The sequence below is a fragment of the Carassius auratus genome, chromosome 13, assembly GCF_003368295.1.
Source record: "Carassius auratus strain Wakin chromosome 13, ASM336829v1, whole genome shotgun sequence".
Classification (NCBI taxonomy): domain Eukaryota; kingdom Metazoa; phylum Chordata; class Actinopteri; order Cypriniformes; family Cyprinidae; genus Carassius; species Carassius auratus.
The window spans coordinates 22539252-22557200 of record NC_039255.1 but is presented as its reverse complement, the minus strand read 5'-3'; the positions used below and the strand labels follow the sequence as shown (position 1 = coordinate 22557200).

The following is a 17949-nucleotide window of genomic DNA, read 5'->3' as shown; positions in this document are numbered from 1 at the left end:
TTTATGCAAATAAGGATTTATGCAGACACACCATAAAATTGAAATTAACGAGGCATCGCTATGTCAAACTCTCTTATCGGAGGGTTTAGTGACTAATTTTCATAGAGGGTGAGCAGAGGCGTTGACAGCAGAATGGCAGGGGGAATGAAGGCACAGGTGGAGGTCATGGTGCCTTGATTTGCAAAAATGTGTATAATAATAATAATTATGATTTTAGTTAAAGGTGTTCCATAAAATAAAAAAAAGATGCTTACAGGCTTCCTAGTTCATGTCACACATACAGTATTTTTAATTATAGAACTTGTCAGTTTAACTGATTTGACCTAAGTTATTTCAATAATTTAGGGTGAGGTTAGGGTTAGGGTCAGGCTAGGATTCAGACAAGATACATTTCAGACGAAAGTGATATTATGGATAGAATGCTCATATTTTTTTCAAGCAATAGTTTGAAGTTGCAAATGTTTAATGTTGGATTTGTTTCTTACAAACACTGAGCTTTTCACTTCACTTAATGTTAATTGATGGAATAGAGTCTTATGGATTTTTATCAGCTGTTTAGACCTTCGTTCATATGGCACCCATTCACTGCAGAGGATCAAGTGATGTAATACTGAATTTTCCCAAGTCTGTTCTCATGAAGAAACAAACTCATCTAGACCTTTTATGGCCTGAGGGGGAGGAAATGTTCAGCAGTTTTTTTTTTTACTAAAATACAAAATGCTGATAGAATTCCCAGTTTATGTGCAGGGCTTCTTTGAGTCATTCAGCATTTGAGCTATCCTTTCCTTAAAAAAAAAAAAAAAAGAAGAAAAAAAAAAGAAAAATCACAAATGAGAAAAAAAAATAAATAATCAAAATCCAAATAACCCTATATGGTGATATTGAAAGTACCCATATTATGTTAATTAACATTATTTAAAACACTATGAACATAACATTAACATTATTTAAAAAAAAAATAAAATAAATAAATAAACAAATAAAAACATGATTTTTCTCATACTGTACATTGCTGCAAACCTTCTGCCTGAAATGCTGTAGTTTAGTTATACAGTTGGTATAGAACAAAATCACCCCCTTTAAAATAATCACATTGTGTTGTTTTGCAGCCTGAAATGAAGTTTGACACAGTTTTTGTAATCAGCTGTTTTTACTCAGTGCAACTTATAACATCCAAGTGAAAGATATAACACCAACATGTCAGAATAATAATAATAAATAATAATAATAAAAATAAAACAGAATCACTGAGTTGGAAAAAGTACAGCACCCCTTGTGTCAGTATTTTGTTGAACAACCTTTTGCTTTAATTACAACCTTTAGTCTGTTGGGATTTTTCTCTGTCTCTACTAACTTTGCACATCTAGACTTTGCAATATGTAACCACCCTTCTGTGCAGAACTGTTCAGTTAAATTTGATGGTGAGCGTTTGTGGACTGCAATCTTCAAGTCGAGTTTCAGTGGGGTTTAAGGGGATAGTTCACCCAAAAAAGGTGAAAAAATTATGTTATTAATAACTCACCCTCATGACGTTCCAAACCAGTGAGACCTCCGTTCATCTTTAGAACACAGTTTAAGATGTTTTAGATTTAGTCCGGGAGCTCTCAGTCCCTATTTTTGTATTTTTGATGCTTCAAAAAATTCTAACTGACCCTCTGATGTCACATGGACTACTTTGATGATGTTTTTCTTACCTTTCTGTACATAAGTGAGTAAGTGAAGTGAAGTGACATTCAGCCAAGTATGGTGACCCATACTCAGAATTTGTGCTCTGCATTTAACCCATCCGAAATGCACACACACAGAGCAGTGAACACACACTGTGAACACACACCCGGAGCAGTGGGCAGCCATTTATGCTGCGGCGCCCGGGGAGCAGTTGGGGGTTCGATGCCTTGCTCAAGGGCACCTAAGTCGTGGTATTGAAGGTGGAGAGAGAGCTGTTCATGCACTCCCCCCACCCACAATTCCGTCCGGCCCGAGACTAGAACCCACAACCCTTCGATTGGGAGTCCAACCCTCTAACCATTAGGCCACGACTTCCCCGTGTGGACAGTATACCGTACACACAGCTTCAATGGAGGGACTGAGAGCTCTTGGACTAAATCTAAAATATCTTAAACTGTGTTTCGAAGATAAACTTAGGTCTCACGGGTTTGGAATGACATAAGTGTTAGTTATTAATAACACAATTTTCCTTTTTGGGTGAACTAACCCTTTAAGTCTGGGCTCTGACAAGGCACATTCACATTTTTCTCCTTTAACCTGTGTGCTCAGTTTTGCTGTGTGCTTACAGTCATTGTCATGTTGGAAGGTTATAACCTTCTTCCCATTGACAACTTCCTGGCAGAGGGCAGCAGATTTTCCTCAAGAATTTGACAGTATTTTGCCCCATCCATTTCTCCTCCAATCCTGACAAGTGCCCCAGTCCCTGCTGCAGAGAAACACTCCCATTAAAGAACATTACCACCTCCATACTTTACTGCAGGAATTTTGTTATTAAGATGGTGAGCTGTACTGGATTTCCATGAGAGGTGTAGTTTGGTTTTGAGGCCAAAAACTACATTTTAGTCTCATTTGCCTCTGAATCTTCAAAGTGCATTTAGACAAAGCTCAGTCTGGATGCATGTGGCCTTGAGAACTGGCTCTGTTCTTTCAAGCCTCTTATTACAAGCCACATTTGTGGAGAATTTGTGATATTGCTGTCACATTCACACAATGATCACCCTTTGTCACAAATACAGAGATTCAGAGTTGGTGTAGGTCTCTTGGTCGCCTCTCTGACCAGTTTCTTCCCGACTCTTTCATCAGTTTGGAGCGCCATCCTGATCCAGGGAGGGTCTGTGTTGTACCAAATACCATCCACTTCTTAATAATAGACTTCACTGTGCTTTTGAAATGTGTGCCTTTTTAATTTTTTTTTTAATGTGTTTCTTGACTTGTGCTTGTCCAACTGTAATTTTATCCCTGAGATCTTTTGATGAATGTCCATAGTTGATTGTTTGTTTCAGTTGGACTAAAGAGGACTGAAATGCTCCAGGAAACTCTTTTCATGCTGCGCTAATCAAAATGACCACAGATGAAAGTCAAAATGTCTGTGATTTTTATTTCTTTCTGACATGTTGGTTTTATATCTTTCACTTGGTTGTTATAACTTGCACTGAGTAAATACAGCAAATAAAATAAAATAAAATACTGTGTCCATCTTCATTTAAGGCTGCAGAGCAACAAAATGGTATTATTTTAAAGGGAGGTGATTATGTGTATGTGTGTTAGTGTGTGTGTGCATGTACTGTATATATACACAGATACATTCACACTTTTTTGAAGCAGTATATTCGTATCATAGCTTTACATTTTATGTCTATAATTGTGTTTTTTTATATACATAGTAAAGTTTTTGTCATTTTATTTTATTTTTAATTTTTTTAGGCTGGGTACCATTTTACACACTAAAGGAAAGTTGTTTTAATGTAATTTTTCATTGGAAATGTCAAAAGGTTCAGAGTGCTTTTTTTGTCATGCACTCTCAATCTTTGAAACACTTACAGCTTTCTGAGAGCGCATGCCTTTAATGAATCAGTTCCAAGGACACATTTTATTAAACTGTAAATTATTTTCACACAATGCATCACAAAGGTTGCTATTTACTAAATACACTGGGGAGCAGAAAAACAGTATGTCGTGAGAACTAAAATAAGACAGCAGATGTGCTTCTCAATTAGTGGGTGCCGGTTTCACCTGCATTAGCTTTCCATTGTGTAGGTGAGGTCAGGGTTTGTTGTTTATAGAGGCTTTGGTTTTACCAGGCTAGTTATCACACCCAGTCAGTTGCTATGAGAACTGCTGTAGCAATAATACTTCAGCAAATAAATGATCATGTCTCATAGGCATTAACAAATATGCAATTATGCTGTATGGGTCGATAGCAAACAGAGATAAGATGGCATAAATAACATTAATGACACTGTTGCCTGGAAGTTCCAGACTGTTGGTCTAATGGCAACAAAGACCTGTGTGACCGGCACTGTGTTCTGTCCTGCTGTAATCACTAACTGGAGAGATGGGTCCATCATGCCAGTCTCAGCTGTATGATTACCCTGCGGCCTTCAATAACTGCAGGCGAGCACCAGCTCTCTGTGCACAGCACCATGATTCAGACAGAGAAACAGATGGTGTTAAATTGAAAATGGCTAATACATATAATCAATAATTTTTTTCTTTTATTAATTATTCTTACTTTTAATGCTCCTTTTTGGGAAGTTTAAAACAGTTTTGAGATGCTATGGAAGTTTTTTTTTATTATTATTACTTTTCGAGTTGTTTGTCTTGACAACATATAATTATTTTAGAGAGATTATGGTCATAAGAATAATTTCTAAGCATTAAAATATACATTTTAACCTATGAAAAAGTTGAAAATATTCAAGTAACTTCTATTAATTATCAGGGCTGGATATCACACTTTTGAAATACCCTGATATTTCCAGCAGTGTTGTTATTTAGTTAAAATGCAAGCTTGGTTTCTGTGATCGTGTTTAAATGCACTACGTTCCATTTGGTTCAGCATCTTTAAATGTTTTTAAAGAAGTCTCCAATGTTGCATTTCTTCAATTGGGAAAACAACAACAACAACAAAAACACTGATTGATACTCTTCAATGAAAAAAAGACCAATAACATTTCAGGATGGAAATTTTACGATGACATCACCGTTGGTTAGAATTTTGAATAACAGACTTGAGACTGAAATGAAAAAGACTGAATCCATCTTAGTCTGCATGTGAAGTAGTTTGGGCTCAGTTTAAATGGCATATTAAATGTTCAGGGTTTTAACTAAACCTGAACCACATTGTATACCTGAAATCAATACAGCACCACTATAGCAGAGGATGAATCCAATACAGATGCTCATTTCACATTTTATAAAAATATAAATCAATATTGGGCATTATGCAGCACTGTTAGTTTGCACTATACTGCCAAGAATCAATAGAAATGTTAATTATCTGGTTGCCTAACCCAAAATGTGACTGATAACAATGCACCTCAAAGAACTAATCTAATATCAGTGAATTATAGGTTTTGAAATGGTTTTATGTATCGATAAACACTAATAACACTCACAATCCCATCAGACTCATATCCTGTATGATGAGATGGAGCTGAAACCACAGGATGTTGTGGCTGATAATCAAAGGCCATCCACTGTTCCAGCTCAACAAAGATGACACACATGAAGCTTTTTACAAACAAAATAGATTTATTCTGCTAGATACAAATCGCAAGGACTTCATTTACAGGCTGACAAGCTTGCTGTCATTTACTCAAAAGATATGAGGTGACGCGAATAGGCCAGTACATCAGTGTGTGCATTATTAACATCCCTGATTGTCAAAAAAAGAAAAAAAAAAGAGACCGTCAAGGCAAATCACTGTCTAGAAAGAGAGCTCATCAGATGGCCCCGCGAGAACAATGACTGACCGAACCAGATACAATAAAGTCTTGTATAATAAATGTACATATGAAATAAACTTGTTTAACCAGTGAGTGAAATCAAAATACTGGTGTAAATAAAACAATTATGTCAGTCTTTTAGAGCAAAATGACAAAAATCTGTCATCACTCCAACCATAATAATTACAATATTTTTAAGAATTACACAGGCCACAGGCAGAGCATGTCACTGTGGTTTTCGGGGCTGGGCAGCAATATAGAGAGCCATTAAACAGTAGAGGGTGCCGCCGATCGTCAAGCCCATCGTGGTCCTATACAGCATCTTGTCCATGACTCCACGCTTCAGGTGAACCGGTGCTCCATCAGATTTCTGTAATAGGTCACAGTGTTAAACACAAAAAATTGATTTTATAGAATACAATCAGTTTATATATTTATCAGAGGTTGCGTTACACTTTAACATGGTCAGTCATTTTGATGGACAGGGTCGTAAATTTTTTGTCAATCTATTATTATTGGTCTTTTTAATTTTCATATTTGAATCATAACACATTTAATTGCTCAATCCCAGATCATTGAGGTGCTGGCAAAATGATTCATTCTACGGCTGGACTGACAATAACGATTCATTGTTTTCGCTCAATCTTCTTTTGGATAAAACGATATTGCTGAACATCACTTGTAGTGTGCCTCCCATCCAATAATTGCAGTAAGCTTTGTGTTTTGTTAATTTTGATATAAAACACATTTCATGTAACGTTACATTTGCCTCAGGAAAGACATTCATTATCCATAATCTCATAAAAAATCGAGATGAGCGTTTTGCTAAACGCAGGCACTATATTACATTACATTTTCTTATATTTAGTAAACTGTTAGTGATCTCATTTATAGATTTAATAAACCCATCATGAAAACAAGTTATGACAACCACCTTTAAAGGTTTATATGATTATCATAAATTATATAAAAACTGTAAAATGTAATGGTTTCATAACGCTAAATTTTTAAGTGTTGATTATTATAACTAAAAAAAAAAAAAAAAACGTTAGACCTAGCTTCACAAATCGCTTAACGTAAGTTAATGCAGCAGTTTTGTAGTACAAATTTTTGCTTTCAGCAGATGGATAGCAACAGAAAGATGAATGTTGAAATTTCCCGTATTTTGGATGAGTAACCCGAGAAATTTCCCTTATTTTCAATGTTGACAAACTATATAAAGTAAATATTCAGATGTTATGGTCTCTGTGGTCGCGCCTCCAAGCAGGAAAGCGGTGGAAAGTTAATCCATTCTCATTTTATTTCCAATTTTATAGTCTGAGTAGCAGTAAAGGAGGCCATCAACATGGCGGCCACGCCAAGTAATGACGTCACGACGCCCAAGCCCTATTCAATGACACATCTGCTCTTTTACAATGAACCTGAATGTGGCTTTTCCAATTACAATTTATAGTCTGAATTTATAATATTAGCTGTACTGTTTTAAGTCTTCTGTTTTTAACTCGGGTGTTGCAAAATGTGACACTGTTTTGGGATGTTTTGATGCAAGTGTTCATAAAGTTTTGGCTCATATCCAGGTTTCAAATAAAAAAAGAAATTAGTCGAAGGGGATGGAATAGCTTTTCTGTAATGAAATATCTAAATCACTGGGTCATGAAAAATGTGCATATGAAAAATCACAGTGCAACACCTGGAAAATCTTCTGCAGCTCAGGAACTTTGTTGATTCCCATGTAGTGTGCCACGGAGCCGGTCTCTGAAACCACCTTGGTTGGTACCGCAAAGATCATGGGAGGAGCTTGAGAGGGAACTGTGGCCTTCAGCCCCTGTCAGGACACACACAACGACGGATGATCCTCAGAGACATTACGACACCAAAAAATGACTATTGGCATTATTCACTAATCTTAACATCAATCCAAACCCCTATGATGGCATCGTCTTCATCTAAACACAAAGGGACAAAATTACACCGCTCTACACCCCACAAAAGTCACTCACAGTGAACCATATCCCAAGATTACCATGTAGTCTACAAATCTGTATAAACTCATATCAGAAATCCAAAAAATATTCAATTAATCCTCTATCCTATATATTATATCCTATATAACAGTCTTCTAGCTGCATGAGGTTTGCTGAAAATGTTTGCTTGCCTGTTTGATAGAAGAATAAGAGCATACAAGAAAACAATGAAAGGCAGATTATATATATATATATATATATATATATATATATATATATATATATATATATATATATATATATATATATTTTTTATTTTTTTTTTTTATTTTTTTTTTTTTATCCAAGTCACGGACTGAAGAGATGAGATCATGATAAAGAACTGAAGGAAAACACATTTTTAGAAGGGAATGGAACTGATATTTTAACTCTACAGCTGTCCTTGACATTAAACAAATAGACCTTGACTTTTAATTAATGTTATTTGGGATAATTTCTGTTCATGCTAAAACAGTTGTTTCTTTTCAACAGCTGGTTCCCAGGACCTCAGAGGAACTGTGTTTTAAGGAGCTATAAAATCCTGCTGAGGCTGTACTGTAGCTCTGGCGTTCGTCTTTAATCACTCGGATTCATTATCGTTAATGACTAACGTAGACTACATTCCTTTCAATCCAAGACAACGCTTGACAGTAACCAAAGGTAGTCGTGAGTGTTTATAATATCAGCTCAGTATAAAGCCAGTCTTGCGCAGTGACCGAGTGTATGTGAAGGTCACTCCAGATTCTCGTTTCTCACGGAACAGCGGCGGGAGGTTTGAGTAACGTTACCTGCGGGCTGTAGGCGGACGCTGCTGTGGCTCCCGTTAACTTGCCAGTGACTCCGCTGACCTTATAGTACATTTTGGTTAATAATACTGTCAGACAGCAGACAGGATCGCGTCCAACAACCTGCTCTCTGTGCCTGAGTGTGAAAGGACCCCGTCTGAAATTACGTCACTTGGCAGCCCGATTCTTGCCCGATTAAAAAAAGCGTCAAATTAGCGTTATTAAATTATTTATATATGTGTGTATGTGTGTGTGACCAGTAAATTGTAAATCGTAATATTTCCCAGCAATAATACTGCTTTACTGTAAACCTGTTTAAGGTTTTTTTTTTTTCCTTTGGGATTTATGACTATAATGTCTGATTAACATTATTCAGAAACACAAATTAGACTTTTTAATACGATTTTAGATTTTTTTTTTCTTTTTGTCTACTCTTAATATGTCTGCTCTCAAAAAGAAAGAAAATAATAATAATAATATAGTGTGCGTGCGTGTGTGTGTGTGTGTGTGTGTAAAGTTTACGTAACATTGAGCTTATTATAAAACAGTTTTTTGTGTTTATTTGGTAAAGCAAAAAATAAAAATAAAATAAAAATAAAACACACATCAGTAATTAATTTTTTACTCTTTTATTAATATCAAGTTCAAGAATTTTGTCAAGACCCGCTTTAGCTAACACAGAGGCAAATTGTAGTTTATTCAAAATAGACTTTCTATTTAAAAATAATAATACTAACAATAATACATTGAAAGCTTACAGTACTAGTGAATGTATAAAAAAGAGGGGAACAAATAGCCAAACTGTAATTAGACTTCACAGGTGGATTTCAAACACTCTTCTAACTAAAAATTATAATGGGGGTATAAAAATCCCTACAAAAAGCTCAAGCCATGTGTGATGTGCCCAAGCTATCATATCCATGATACACAGGATCATAATGCACAACTGTTTTAAATATAATAAAATAAGATTCATAAAAAGAGCTCGAGTTAAATATAAAAAGAATGGCATAAAAAAGTAAAACGGATCACATCCTACTGACAAACAGAGATCTGTTGGTTTAAGAGATGTTATTATCTACATTCATGGCTTTTAACTGTCGTGAGCTTTTCATTAGAGCACTGATGTATTTGCATGTAAAGTATATAGGATCCCTTCTATATCTACCATGATTAATGAAGCAGGCAAGAGAGAAGCAGTAGGATGAAAGTGTATTAAGAACCAATGAGTGGCAGCTGACACCTGCGGTCTGCAATTAATTTCAAGGATTTTGCTTATTTTCACTTTCACATTAATTTCTGGGTGTTGTTGTGTGTACATGTGAGCCAAGGGAGTCTGTGTCTGAAGTGATCTGAAGGCACACTGGAGAGCAGCTCAGCACGATCTCTTCAGGAGGTTTAATTAATGAGGAGGGAAATCTTAGCACATTTTGGTCTGACACATTTTGCTTCCTGTAACCCAAAAAGAGAATGCATCTATTTCCAATCACACAAACTTCTGATTATTAATTCACAAAGGAATGGGCTGCAGTCGGTGACTGCTTTGAGGAATATGAATAAAGATGACTATAAATAATGAGAATCTGGTAATTACAGAGAAGAGATGAACCGGACCTTGCACAATAGGAATTATTCTTAGAAAAGGTGAAAGGTTGTCACTCAGTTCTTCAAACAGGCAGCTTGTCTCTCTCTGATGTCAATGTTTATTTTTATTTTTATTTTTATTAAATTCCTTAGGATGGGACATTTTGTACACGATAGAAAATACATCTTTAAAAATCATATTATATAACATTATAGATGGTTTTTGCCTACTGGCCCCCTTTAACATGAATAAAGTATAAGACATTTGAACCAAATATGTGTCCTGAAGTACACTTCTGCAGTTAAACATTTATTAAATAAAATATTTCGACATAATATATATATTTAAAAAGGAAATTAATGAATAAATAAAATTAATTAAAAAAGAGAAAATAATGATGCATGAATAATCATTATTGCACTGTAACATTATATATATATATATATATATATATATATATATATATATATATATATATATATATATATATATATATATATATAATAAAATAAAATAATAAAATAAATTGTACCATGTCATATTTTTATTGTTTATGTATTATTTATTTTTATGTATTGATGCATATATTATATGGACATTGGACTTATGTTTACCATACAGTAAAAAAAATAAATGTTGCAAAATGATGCAGATCTCTAATATGCAGTATGTTTTCTTTTAAACTGAAACTGAAACTCACTTCATCTCTATGATCTAATTATTTATACCTGTAACAGAGTAGCATATTCAGTGAGGAAAGGTGTAAGATAGGACTTGAAAGTATTCATCTGTAACTGACTGAATGCTGAAAAGTGAATATCATGTACCATAATGAACCTGGTGGTTGAAGGAAGGGGGTTGAAAACAGAACAGAGATTTGTGGTATCAGCTAAAGCAGGTAATTTCAGAGGTGGAGCAAGTTATTAAAACAAACCCTTTTCTGAATCTGGAGTAAAGTGCACCAACAAAATACACATGGTCAATTTTCATGTTGAGTTTCTTAAATGTTGATTTTAAAATTTGTCTTACAATTTAAACAGGTCAATATTAGTTACGTTATTTAACATCAAATAACAGTTTTGTTATAATTTTACACACTTTTTCCTCAGAAGCTCTCCCAGGATGCACTTGGAGAAACGTGTAAAGACAAAAACACAGATAACAGCACATTCTCTGAATGTTCATTTAAGAGCATTAAGGAACATAAGGGCCACAACAAAATAGAGACAGCAATGAGTCGGGGAGAAGTGGGTGGCATGGGTGACTCCATGGGAGGAGATGGCCTTGAGGTAGCAGTGTCACTAAAGATCTCCAGAACCTTCCGTGGACTTACAGAGAGCTTTCTGTGAAACCCCAGAAGGTGCACGAGCCTCAAGGCATCTCGCTCCTGTATGAAAACCGGCAAGGCAGTAGAGGACATTCAGAGGTAGAGGATTCGGGGAGAACTCTACATGCTCTGCTTGGTGTCATCCAAAGCACCCAACTCTCCATGACAGCACTCTCTCTCCATGGCCCGTTATGTTCCTCTCAGCATAGCTGCCCACACAGCACTCACTTTATCCTTGTAATTTTCAGTCTATTCCGCTCATTATGTCCCACTACCTCTGGAGGTTTGCTGTCACACTGAATTGGGTCTACACAACAATTTAGCCTGGAAAGAGTATTCAGAGTGATTTAAATTCATGTTTTTGTAATCTATTGTCAGTAAAAAAAAAAAAGAGGCTCTAAATATTTTACATACTGGAAAAAAGTGGTACTGCTTTAAAACTTCATTCCTTATAAATGAAGGCATCATCAGAGAGAAAGGTTCCTGGGTGACAAGATGATTAAATTATTTCTCTCATATCTGCTTGCCAACACTGTGGGCTGCTTAAGTGGCATTCAGAAGCTAAATCCTTTGGAGGAATGCCACATGGATAGGGTAAAGCGCAGATCTCTATGAGAGCGAGTCTTTTCAAGGCCTCGGAAAGTTTCCCTCCAGCAGTGTGTACCTGTCAAGGACACCTGGCCTCTGTGATACCGTCACCATGGCAGCCTCCTCCAGCCCCTTGAGTAACAGATACAACACATACTGGAGCTCAGCGGCGCTGAGAGAGTCTGTTCTGGAGATGAATGTGGCAGATGGAAATGCCTAGGGAGATCTGTGCACTAGCCATCGATTTCTCTAGTAGAAAGCCTAGATTTGAGTCCCGTTAATTGTTATAGCTAAACCTACCGGGAGGTTTTGACTCCGAGTCAGTTGAGGAACTCGGCAGACAGGCTTTGGGTGTAGCGGGCCGAGCGGAACTTGAGTTCATGGTAGCACTGCACAAAGCTGTGGTAGATGAAGGTGATCGGTAGAGCAAGCAGCACTATACCGCTCACGACGCACAGGCCACCAAGCACACGTCCTGGCACAGTGATGGGGTACATGTCTCCATAGCCGACAGTGGTCATGGAGATAATAACCCACCAGCAGGCGGCAGGAATGCTAGCGTATTCCTCGTTCCCAGACTCCAGATCCAAGCCGTGCTCTAGAAGTTGCGCCAGCGCGCCGAATATGGCCATGGCCACGCAAATGAAGACCAGGAGCATGACCATCTCACGGTAGCAACGCCTCAACGTTAACCCCAAAGTCTGGAGCCCTAAGAAGTGACGTGCTAGCTTGATGACCCAGAAGATTCGCATCATGCGCAGCACGCGTAGCGTCACACCAGCCCTCTGCAGCTGCGAGTTTTCTCCAGTCAGAACCGTCATGGTGACAGAGATGTAATAGGGGGTAATGGCCAGCAGGTCTATGATGTTCAGCGGACGTCGCACAAACTCACACTTGTCTCGGGACACAATGAAGCGCACGATGCACTCTGCCGTGAACCATCCGATGCACACCGCCTCAATGATCCTGGACAGGTGCGCGGTGATGGAGAAAGAACAGAAAGAAAGTTTGAGAGAAAAAGAATGGGAAAAGGAACATGTTGATCCATAATAGAAAATTGAGAGTAGTCTCATTAACCACATCAGATGTTAAGTTCAATGTGCCTTACATCATTTTGTGATAATTCAAAGCCATTTTAAAGCTTTCACTGAGACTCATCATCTTGTTTGCTAAGCTGTTGAATGCTTTTCCTCATTGCTACAGTTGCTCGCACACAGATCCTTTGAAAAGCCAACTGACATTTTCAGAGGCAAAATGTACTATGGTAAAATGATAGCAATGGCTTAAGGAAAGAACCTACATCCTTCAGTATTATGCTTCCATTCATGAATGCAAAATTGCTCCTAAAGCTTTAAAAATGGCTTAGAATTAATGAACTTATGAAATTACACTAGCAAATAAATAAATAGGAAGCTTTTTCATTGTCATGTGATCCAAATGACCATTGACAAATTCAAATTGAATTGCTAATTGGAACAAATGCACAGTAAATGTTTATTTTCATTATATCTTACATGAAATAGAACTATTGCTGTCTTGAAGCATTTTGAAATGCACTCTGCAATTTAATCCATGCAACTGTTTGGAATCCCATAAGGCCCAGCAACACCGTTTATGGAGTAATGCCAATATTGATCACATTATTTGTATTCCTCTCAGAGTCTAATGATGACAGTAATGATGCCTGATGAAAGCCAGATAGGGAAAATGGATTGAAGAATATTTACAGAATGCCAATAATTGTTAGTGGCTGAGTGGAAAAACAAACAAAACAAACAACAACAACAAAAAAACACTATTGTTAAAAAAAATTGTCAATGCTAATTTTCTTTATATGTTTTGGCATTTTGTTAAAAGGGTTGCTGGGTCTTAAAGGGTTGTATAAATAACTCAAATAACTAAAATAAATAAAGGCAAACCATTCCAGTTCAGAGCCCTGTCATTTTCTCTTCATTTTAAAAACAAAATCAATAGAATTTCAAATTTGATTCTGAAGGTGAGATTAGAATTTGTGAGCTGAGAATTGGTGGAACAGCGATCTGGCAAAAGATAGCAAAGTTTATTTATCTTAAGTTCTTTAAGTTTATTTATCTTAAGTTCTTAAAAAAAAAAAAAAAAAAAAAAAAAAAACAAGTCATTGGTTCTCAACCACTCAAATTGGACATAAATACTGTTTTTCCATTTTAAACAATTTTGGATTTGATCTTTTATCAACATCTGTTACACCAAAATGTCTGGTGTAGCCTATTTCTGCACCTGTTTCTAAGCCCAATATAGATGCAGAAATGTCTCATTTTAAATCAAGTGGAGTGGAACTTCAGTTTATATGCAAAACTGCCTGATGCTTAAGTGCCAGATGTGCTTTTCTGACAGAAGTCAACTTTGAGCTGGAATAGAAGCAAACCAGAGGAAAAATGAAGACATCTAAAGTTGTCCCCAAAGACATCATCACTCATACAAATGACAGCTGACACGCATACTAAAAAACAAACCAGATTTTTCAGCAACATAGACCATGTTATATTTTTACACACAAACACACAAAGGATGGAAATTTGCTCCTCAGGTACCAGTACCTTCAGAACAGTCCATGTGGCAGTTATGAATATGAAAAACACAGAGGTTAAAAAGGATATAATAAAAAACAAACAAACAAACAAACAAACAAAAAAACTAGGAAATTGCTAATAAACTAGTGGTCAGTGGTTGTTTCTAACAATGTTTGTTGCAGGTTTCTAACCAACTAAATAACTAGTGGCATCAGTATTTGACTCACCTTTTGCCCATTTATTTATTAGTCTTACTGTATATTTTCTTTAAATGCCCTTAAATTGGGTCAGAAACACAGTCAAGCTTAAATAATGTCAAAAAGCTGACATGTTTTGCTGTTTAGAATCTGACACTTTATTAGAAGATAGTCCACCATTCCTCCATATGATCTACATGGCTCTCAACCTTCATTCAGCACCTTGGAGAGAGATTGCTCTTCCTCCCTCAAAATAGTGCGCTTTCCAACTTCGCTTCAGCTTTTAGCTACACACGGTTACAAATCTCACAATCAGTGAGAGATGCTCGAGTAGGCTATGTGTTAACTAGACTATGAAACTTTATGACTTATTTTCAGGCTGAAAGAGAAAAGACAAACATTTAGGAAAAAGGACAACATGACAATATACACGATACAGAAGACTGTAGACAAGTGTGGCTGCAGATGCGTGTTTTATATATATAGGCATTGCTTTACAAGAAACAGGGGCACATACACACATGATGTGTTCTTGTATTAAAACAGCTGGACAAACAGCTTGCATTAAAACTGATGAGATGTGTTTTTAAAGGTAGAATTGATTTTGACTGCTCATGGTGTGAGACACCACGCATTGGACAAAGACATCATCTGACTTCTTTTAAGCCTAAAGCAATTAAAAATAGTGCATCTTTGACCAATGTGATTACTTTCACAGTTTTGTCCCCCTCAGCATCCCATGCCATGAACGTTACCTTTATAGGACTCTGTACTGTGTTAAAGTAACACACACTATCTTTTTGATGGTTGTATAGGTTGATTATTTCGGGGCTTGGGGTAATGTTTCAAAATGGTTATATACATGTGTATGTATATATATATATATATATATATATATATATATATATATATATATATATATATTTTTTTTTTTTGTCATGAGCTATATTAAATAGTAAAGTTATATATAAGTGGAGTAGCATTTGGCTAGTCATGTGATTTCAACATGTCAGCCCCATGAGGGGACTCTCCATGTTGACTAAAATAAAACAGCTGTCATTAGGCTTCTCTATTGCATGTGAGTGTTAATAACATATTTATAAAAAAAATAAAAGTTATTTTTCATGTCTATAATTTTATTAAGAGTTAAAGAGTTAAAATTAAGTGGCTTTTTAAAATATATACACAATTTAAAAACGGGTTGAGACATCTATTCATGCAGTTAAAATTTTGCTGCGTGGCGTCTAACCGTGTTTTGTTTATTTATTTATTTTTTAACACAAGAACGCATCCTGTGTCAACGACCCCTGTGAGGATGTTTTTACAGCTGAATTTCTCACCAAAAGGTTAGGAAGTTTATACAAGAAAGAAAACATAAATACCCGGATGGATGCTCTAAAGAGTCTGTGTACCTGTGCTCTTCCACTGTGTTGCTCTCGGCAGTTTTCCAGTCAGGAAGAGTGCTTGCGCAAAGTATTACCATGGACACAATGACAAAAATCACCGACACGGACGCCAAAATTTGCGCGGCCAGAGAGGAGGAGGGCTCCTCGAAAGTCCTGCGCATTCGCTCCAGACACTTTGAGTACCGCTTCCCGTTTGACGACGCATCAGTCCTTGTATCATTGGCCGTTTCGTGGTGCTCCTCGGTAAAGTGAGTGTACGTGTCCGACATGCGTTCGTCGAGTCTCCGCTGGCAGCAGAACTCCAAATGAGAGCTTTCCAGACCCCAGTAAATCATCTCGTTGTAAAACGACAGCTCGCACATATGCGGGACAAAGCGCAGTTTGCCGTACTTCACGTACAGCATAATGAAGCCGAAGGCTTCTGAATGTCTGTCAAAGAAGAACTCGTTCCTCTCTCTATCGTAATCATCGCACACTTCCAGCACTTCTCTCTCCGAGGCGCAACTGTGGAGACGACTCACTCTCCTCAAAGGGAAATCCTTGATTACGTCCTCTGGAAAAGCGTACTTGGTGCCACCCACGTTTATGATACAGACGCTTTTGCCAAACTTCATTTTTGCGAACTTTTAATTCCCAGAGTGCATATGGAAGTCATATTTGGTAGCGTCAAACACTCCCAGCATTAGCTTCAAAGTTCACGCTTCACCCTTCTTCAAGTGTCCACCACGCGGCGTGGGAAGCAGCTGGAGAAAACGCCGTCTCTCTGGGCATTCTCGGTTTGGATAAAACTTGCGCGCTCGCGGTGCGCTTGTACCTGTGCGGCGGCTGCGCCCCGCCAATCTGTACTCCACGCACGCGGCATCACGGGGGCACTTCGGTTTTCGCGATGAACCGAACCAACCTGCGAGTGAGGCACCGGGCGCGAACAGTGAGGTTATGCGTGCGCGCACACGCATGCGCGCACACATAGCTTCAGAAGTAGGCTACTCTCATGTCTCTTCTCTAGATATTCTGTTTTCCACAGATTTCAGGAGTCACATTTGTTTAGTATATTTAAAAGTTTCTTTTAATGTTGTTTGTGTTTTACATTTAATTCAGTATAGTTTATTGTATTAATTTTATTGTTGAGTGTTATAGTCTACTTGATGTGTTGTGTGGGCAAAACTGATCTGTCCAACACACGCTCATGGCAGTTTGGGGATTTTTTATGTTTTGACAAATTGGTGCATGGCTAATTTGTATAAATTTGTAAACGATCTCATTCATACCTTTTCGTACGATTAGTCTACTTCTCACTTAGAATTATGTGTATGGGTGGATCTTCATGTTTACTTTAAAAAGTAAAAAATATAATAATCCGTTGTTTTACACATAAAATTGGACGAATTCATACACAGTCGCCACCTTGTACATGGTAACATTTTCTCATATGGCCACAGTTGCTAAAGAGACAACATCTTTGAGAATCAAAAGTCACCATGTGGCTAACAATTGTGTTTAAATAAGATCACTTCACAGTCTCAGACTTTATAGCTCAGATAGTTTGGTATATTACAATGATAATTTGTAAAGTTACCAAAGTGCCACCTTTTCTGGAACACTTTTATTAAATAGTGTAGTTGTATAGGCCTACTGCACATATTTGTAAACCTATTGCTGTGACATAAGCTACATGGGAAAAGCTGAAAATGATTTAACTCAGACAAACAGAAAGACAGACAGGTAGATAGATAGATAGATAGATAGATAGATAGATAGATAGATAGATAGATAGATAGATAGATAGATAGACGGAGAGACAGACAGACATACATATAGATAGATCTTACATACTGCAAATGTAATATTATTACTCTAACGAGTTACTACCAACTAGTTACTGCTTAACACTACCCATGGCCTCCTTGGCAAGTGGTTACTGAAGGCACACTGTCAATATTCCTCCCGCTAATGCCCTACTCCGTTCTTGCCATTAGTTCACTAGGAACTCACCAGGACGTGGCGCGCCCCCTTTACTTAGCATGTCTTAATCCATCTACTTCCACCGCTCTCC

At 37.0% G+C, this 17949-nt stretch overlaps 2 protein-coding genes across 3 annotated transcripts; both read right to left on the bottom strand.

The window, feature by feature from the left end:
• Nucleotides 1-5250: 5250 nt before the first annotated feature.
• On the bottom strand, nt 5251-8411 carry LOC113113041 (cytochrome c oxidase subunit 7A-related protein, mitochondrial-like). The gene is made up of 3 exons (XM_026279153.1): nt 8248-8411; nt 7147-7281; nt 5251-5826 (listed from the first exon to the last, which is right to left on the bottom strand). The coding sequence occupies exons 1-3, from the start codon at nt 8317-8319 to the stop codon at nt 5683-5685; spliced, it is 351 nt and encodes a 116-aa protein (XP_026134938.1). The 5' UTR covers nt 8320-8411; the 3' UTR covers nt 5251-5682.
• Nucleotides 8412-10375: 1964 nt separating this feature from the next.
• On the bottom strand, nt 10376-16909 carry LOC113113040 (potassium voltage-gated channel subfamily G member 3-like). 2 transcript variants are annotated; one of them, XM_026279151.1, is made up of 2 exons: nt 15873-16909; nt 10376-12710 (listed from the first exon to the last, which is right to left on the bottom strand). In XM_026279151.1, exons 1-2 carry the CDS (start codon nt 16508-16510, stop codon nt 12065-12067), a joined length of 1284 nt encoding a protein of 427 aa, XP_026134936.1. In that variant the 5' UTR covers nt 16511-16909; the 3' UTR covers nt 10376-12064. The 2 variants fall into 2 exon arrangements, with proteins under 2 accessions (XP_026134936.1, XP_026134937.1); XM_026279152.1 differs by having other exon boundaries at nt 15903-16909.
• Between the last annotated feature and the right edge of the window lie 1040 nt (nt 16910-17949).

Coding starts and splice junctions, on each gene's coding strand:
- LOC113113040 (XM_026279151.1), bottom strand. CDS start 16,510: ATGAAGTTTGGCAAAAGCGTCTGTATCATAAACGTGGGTGGCACCAAG. Junction 12,711..15,872: donor TCTTTAGAGCATCCATCCGG/GTATTTATGTTT, acceptor GCACCTGTCCAG/GATCATTGAGGCGGTGTGCA.
- LOC113113041 (XM_026279153.1), bottom strand. CDS start 8,319: ATGTACTATAAGGTCAGCGGAGTCACTGGCAAGTTAACGGGAGCCACA. Junction 7,282..8,247: donor CGTCCGCCTACAGCCCGCAG/GTAACGTTACTC, acceptor GTGTCCTGACAG/GGGCTGAAGGCCACAGTTCC. Junction 5,827..7,146: donor AGCTGCAGAAGATTTTCCAG/GTGTTGCACTGT, acceptor GACCTATTACAG/AAATCTGATGGAGCACCGGT.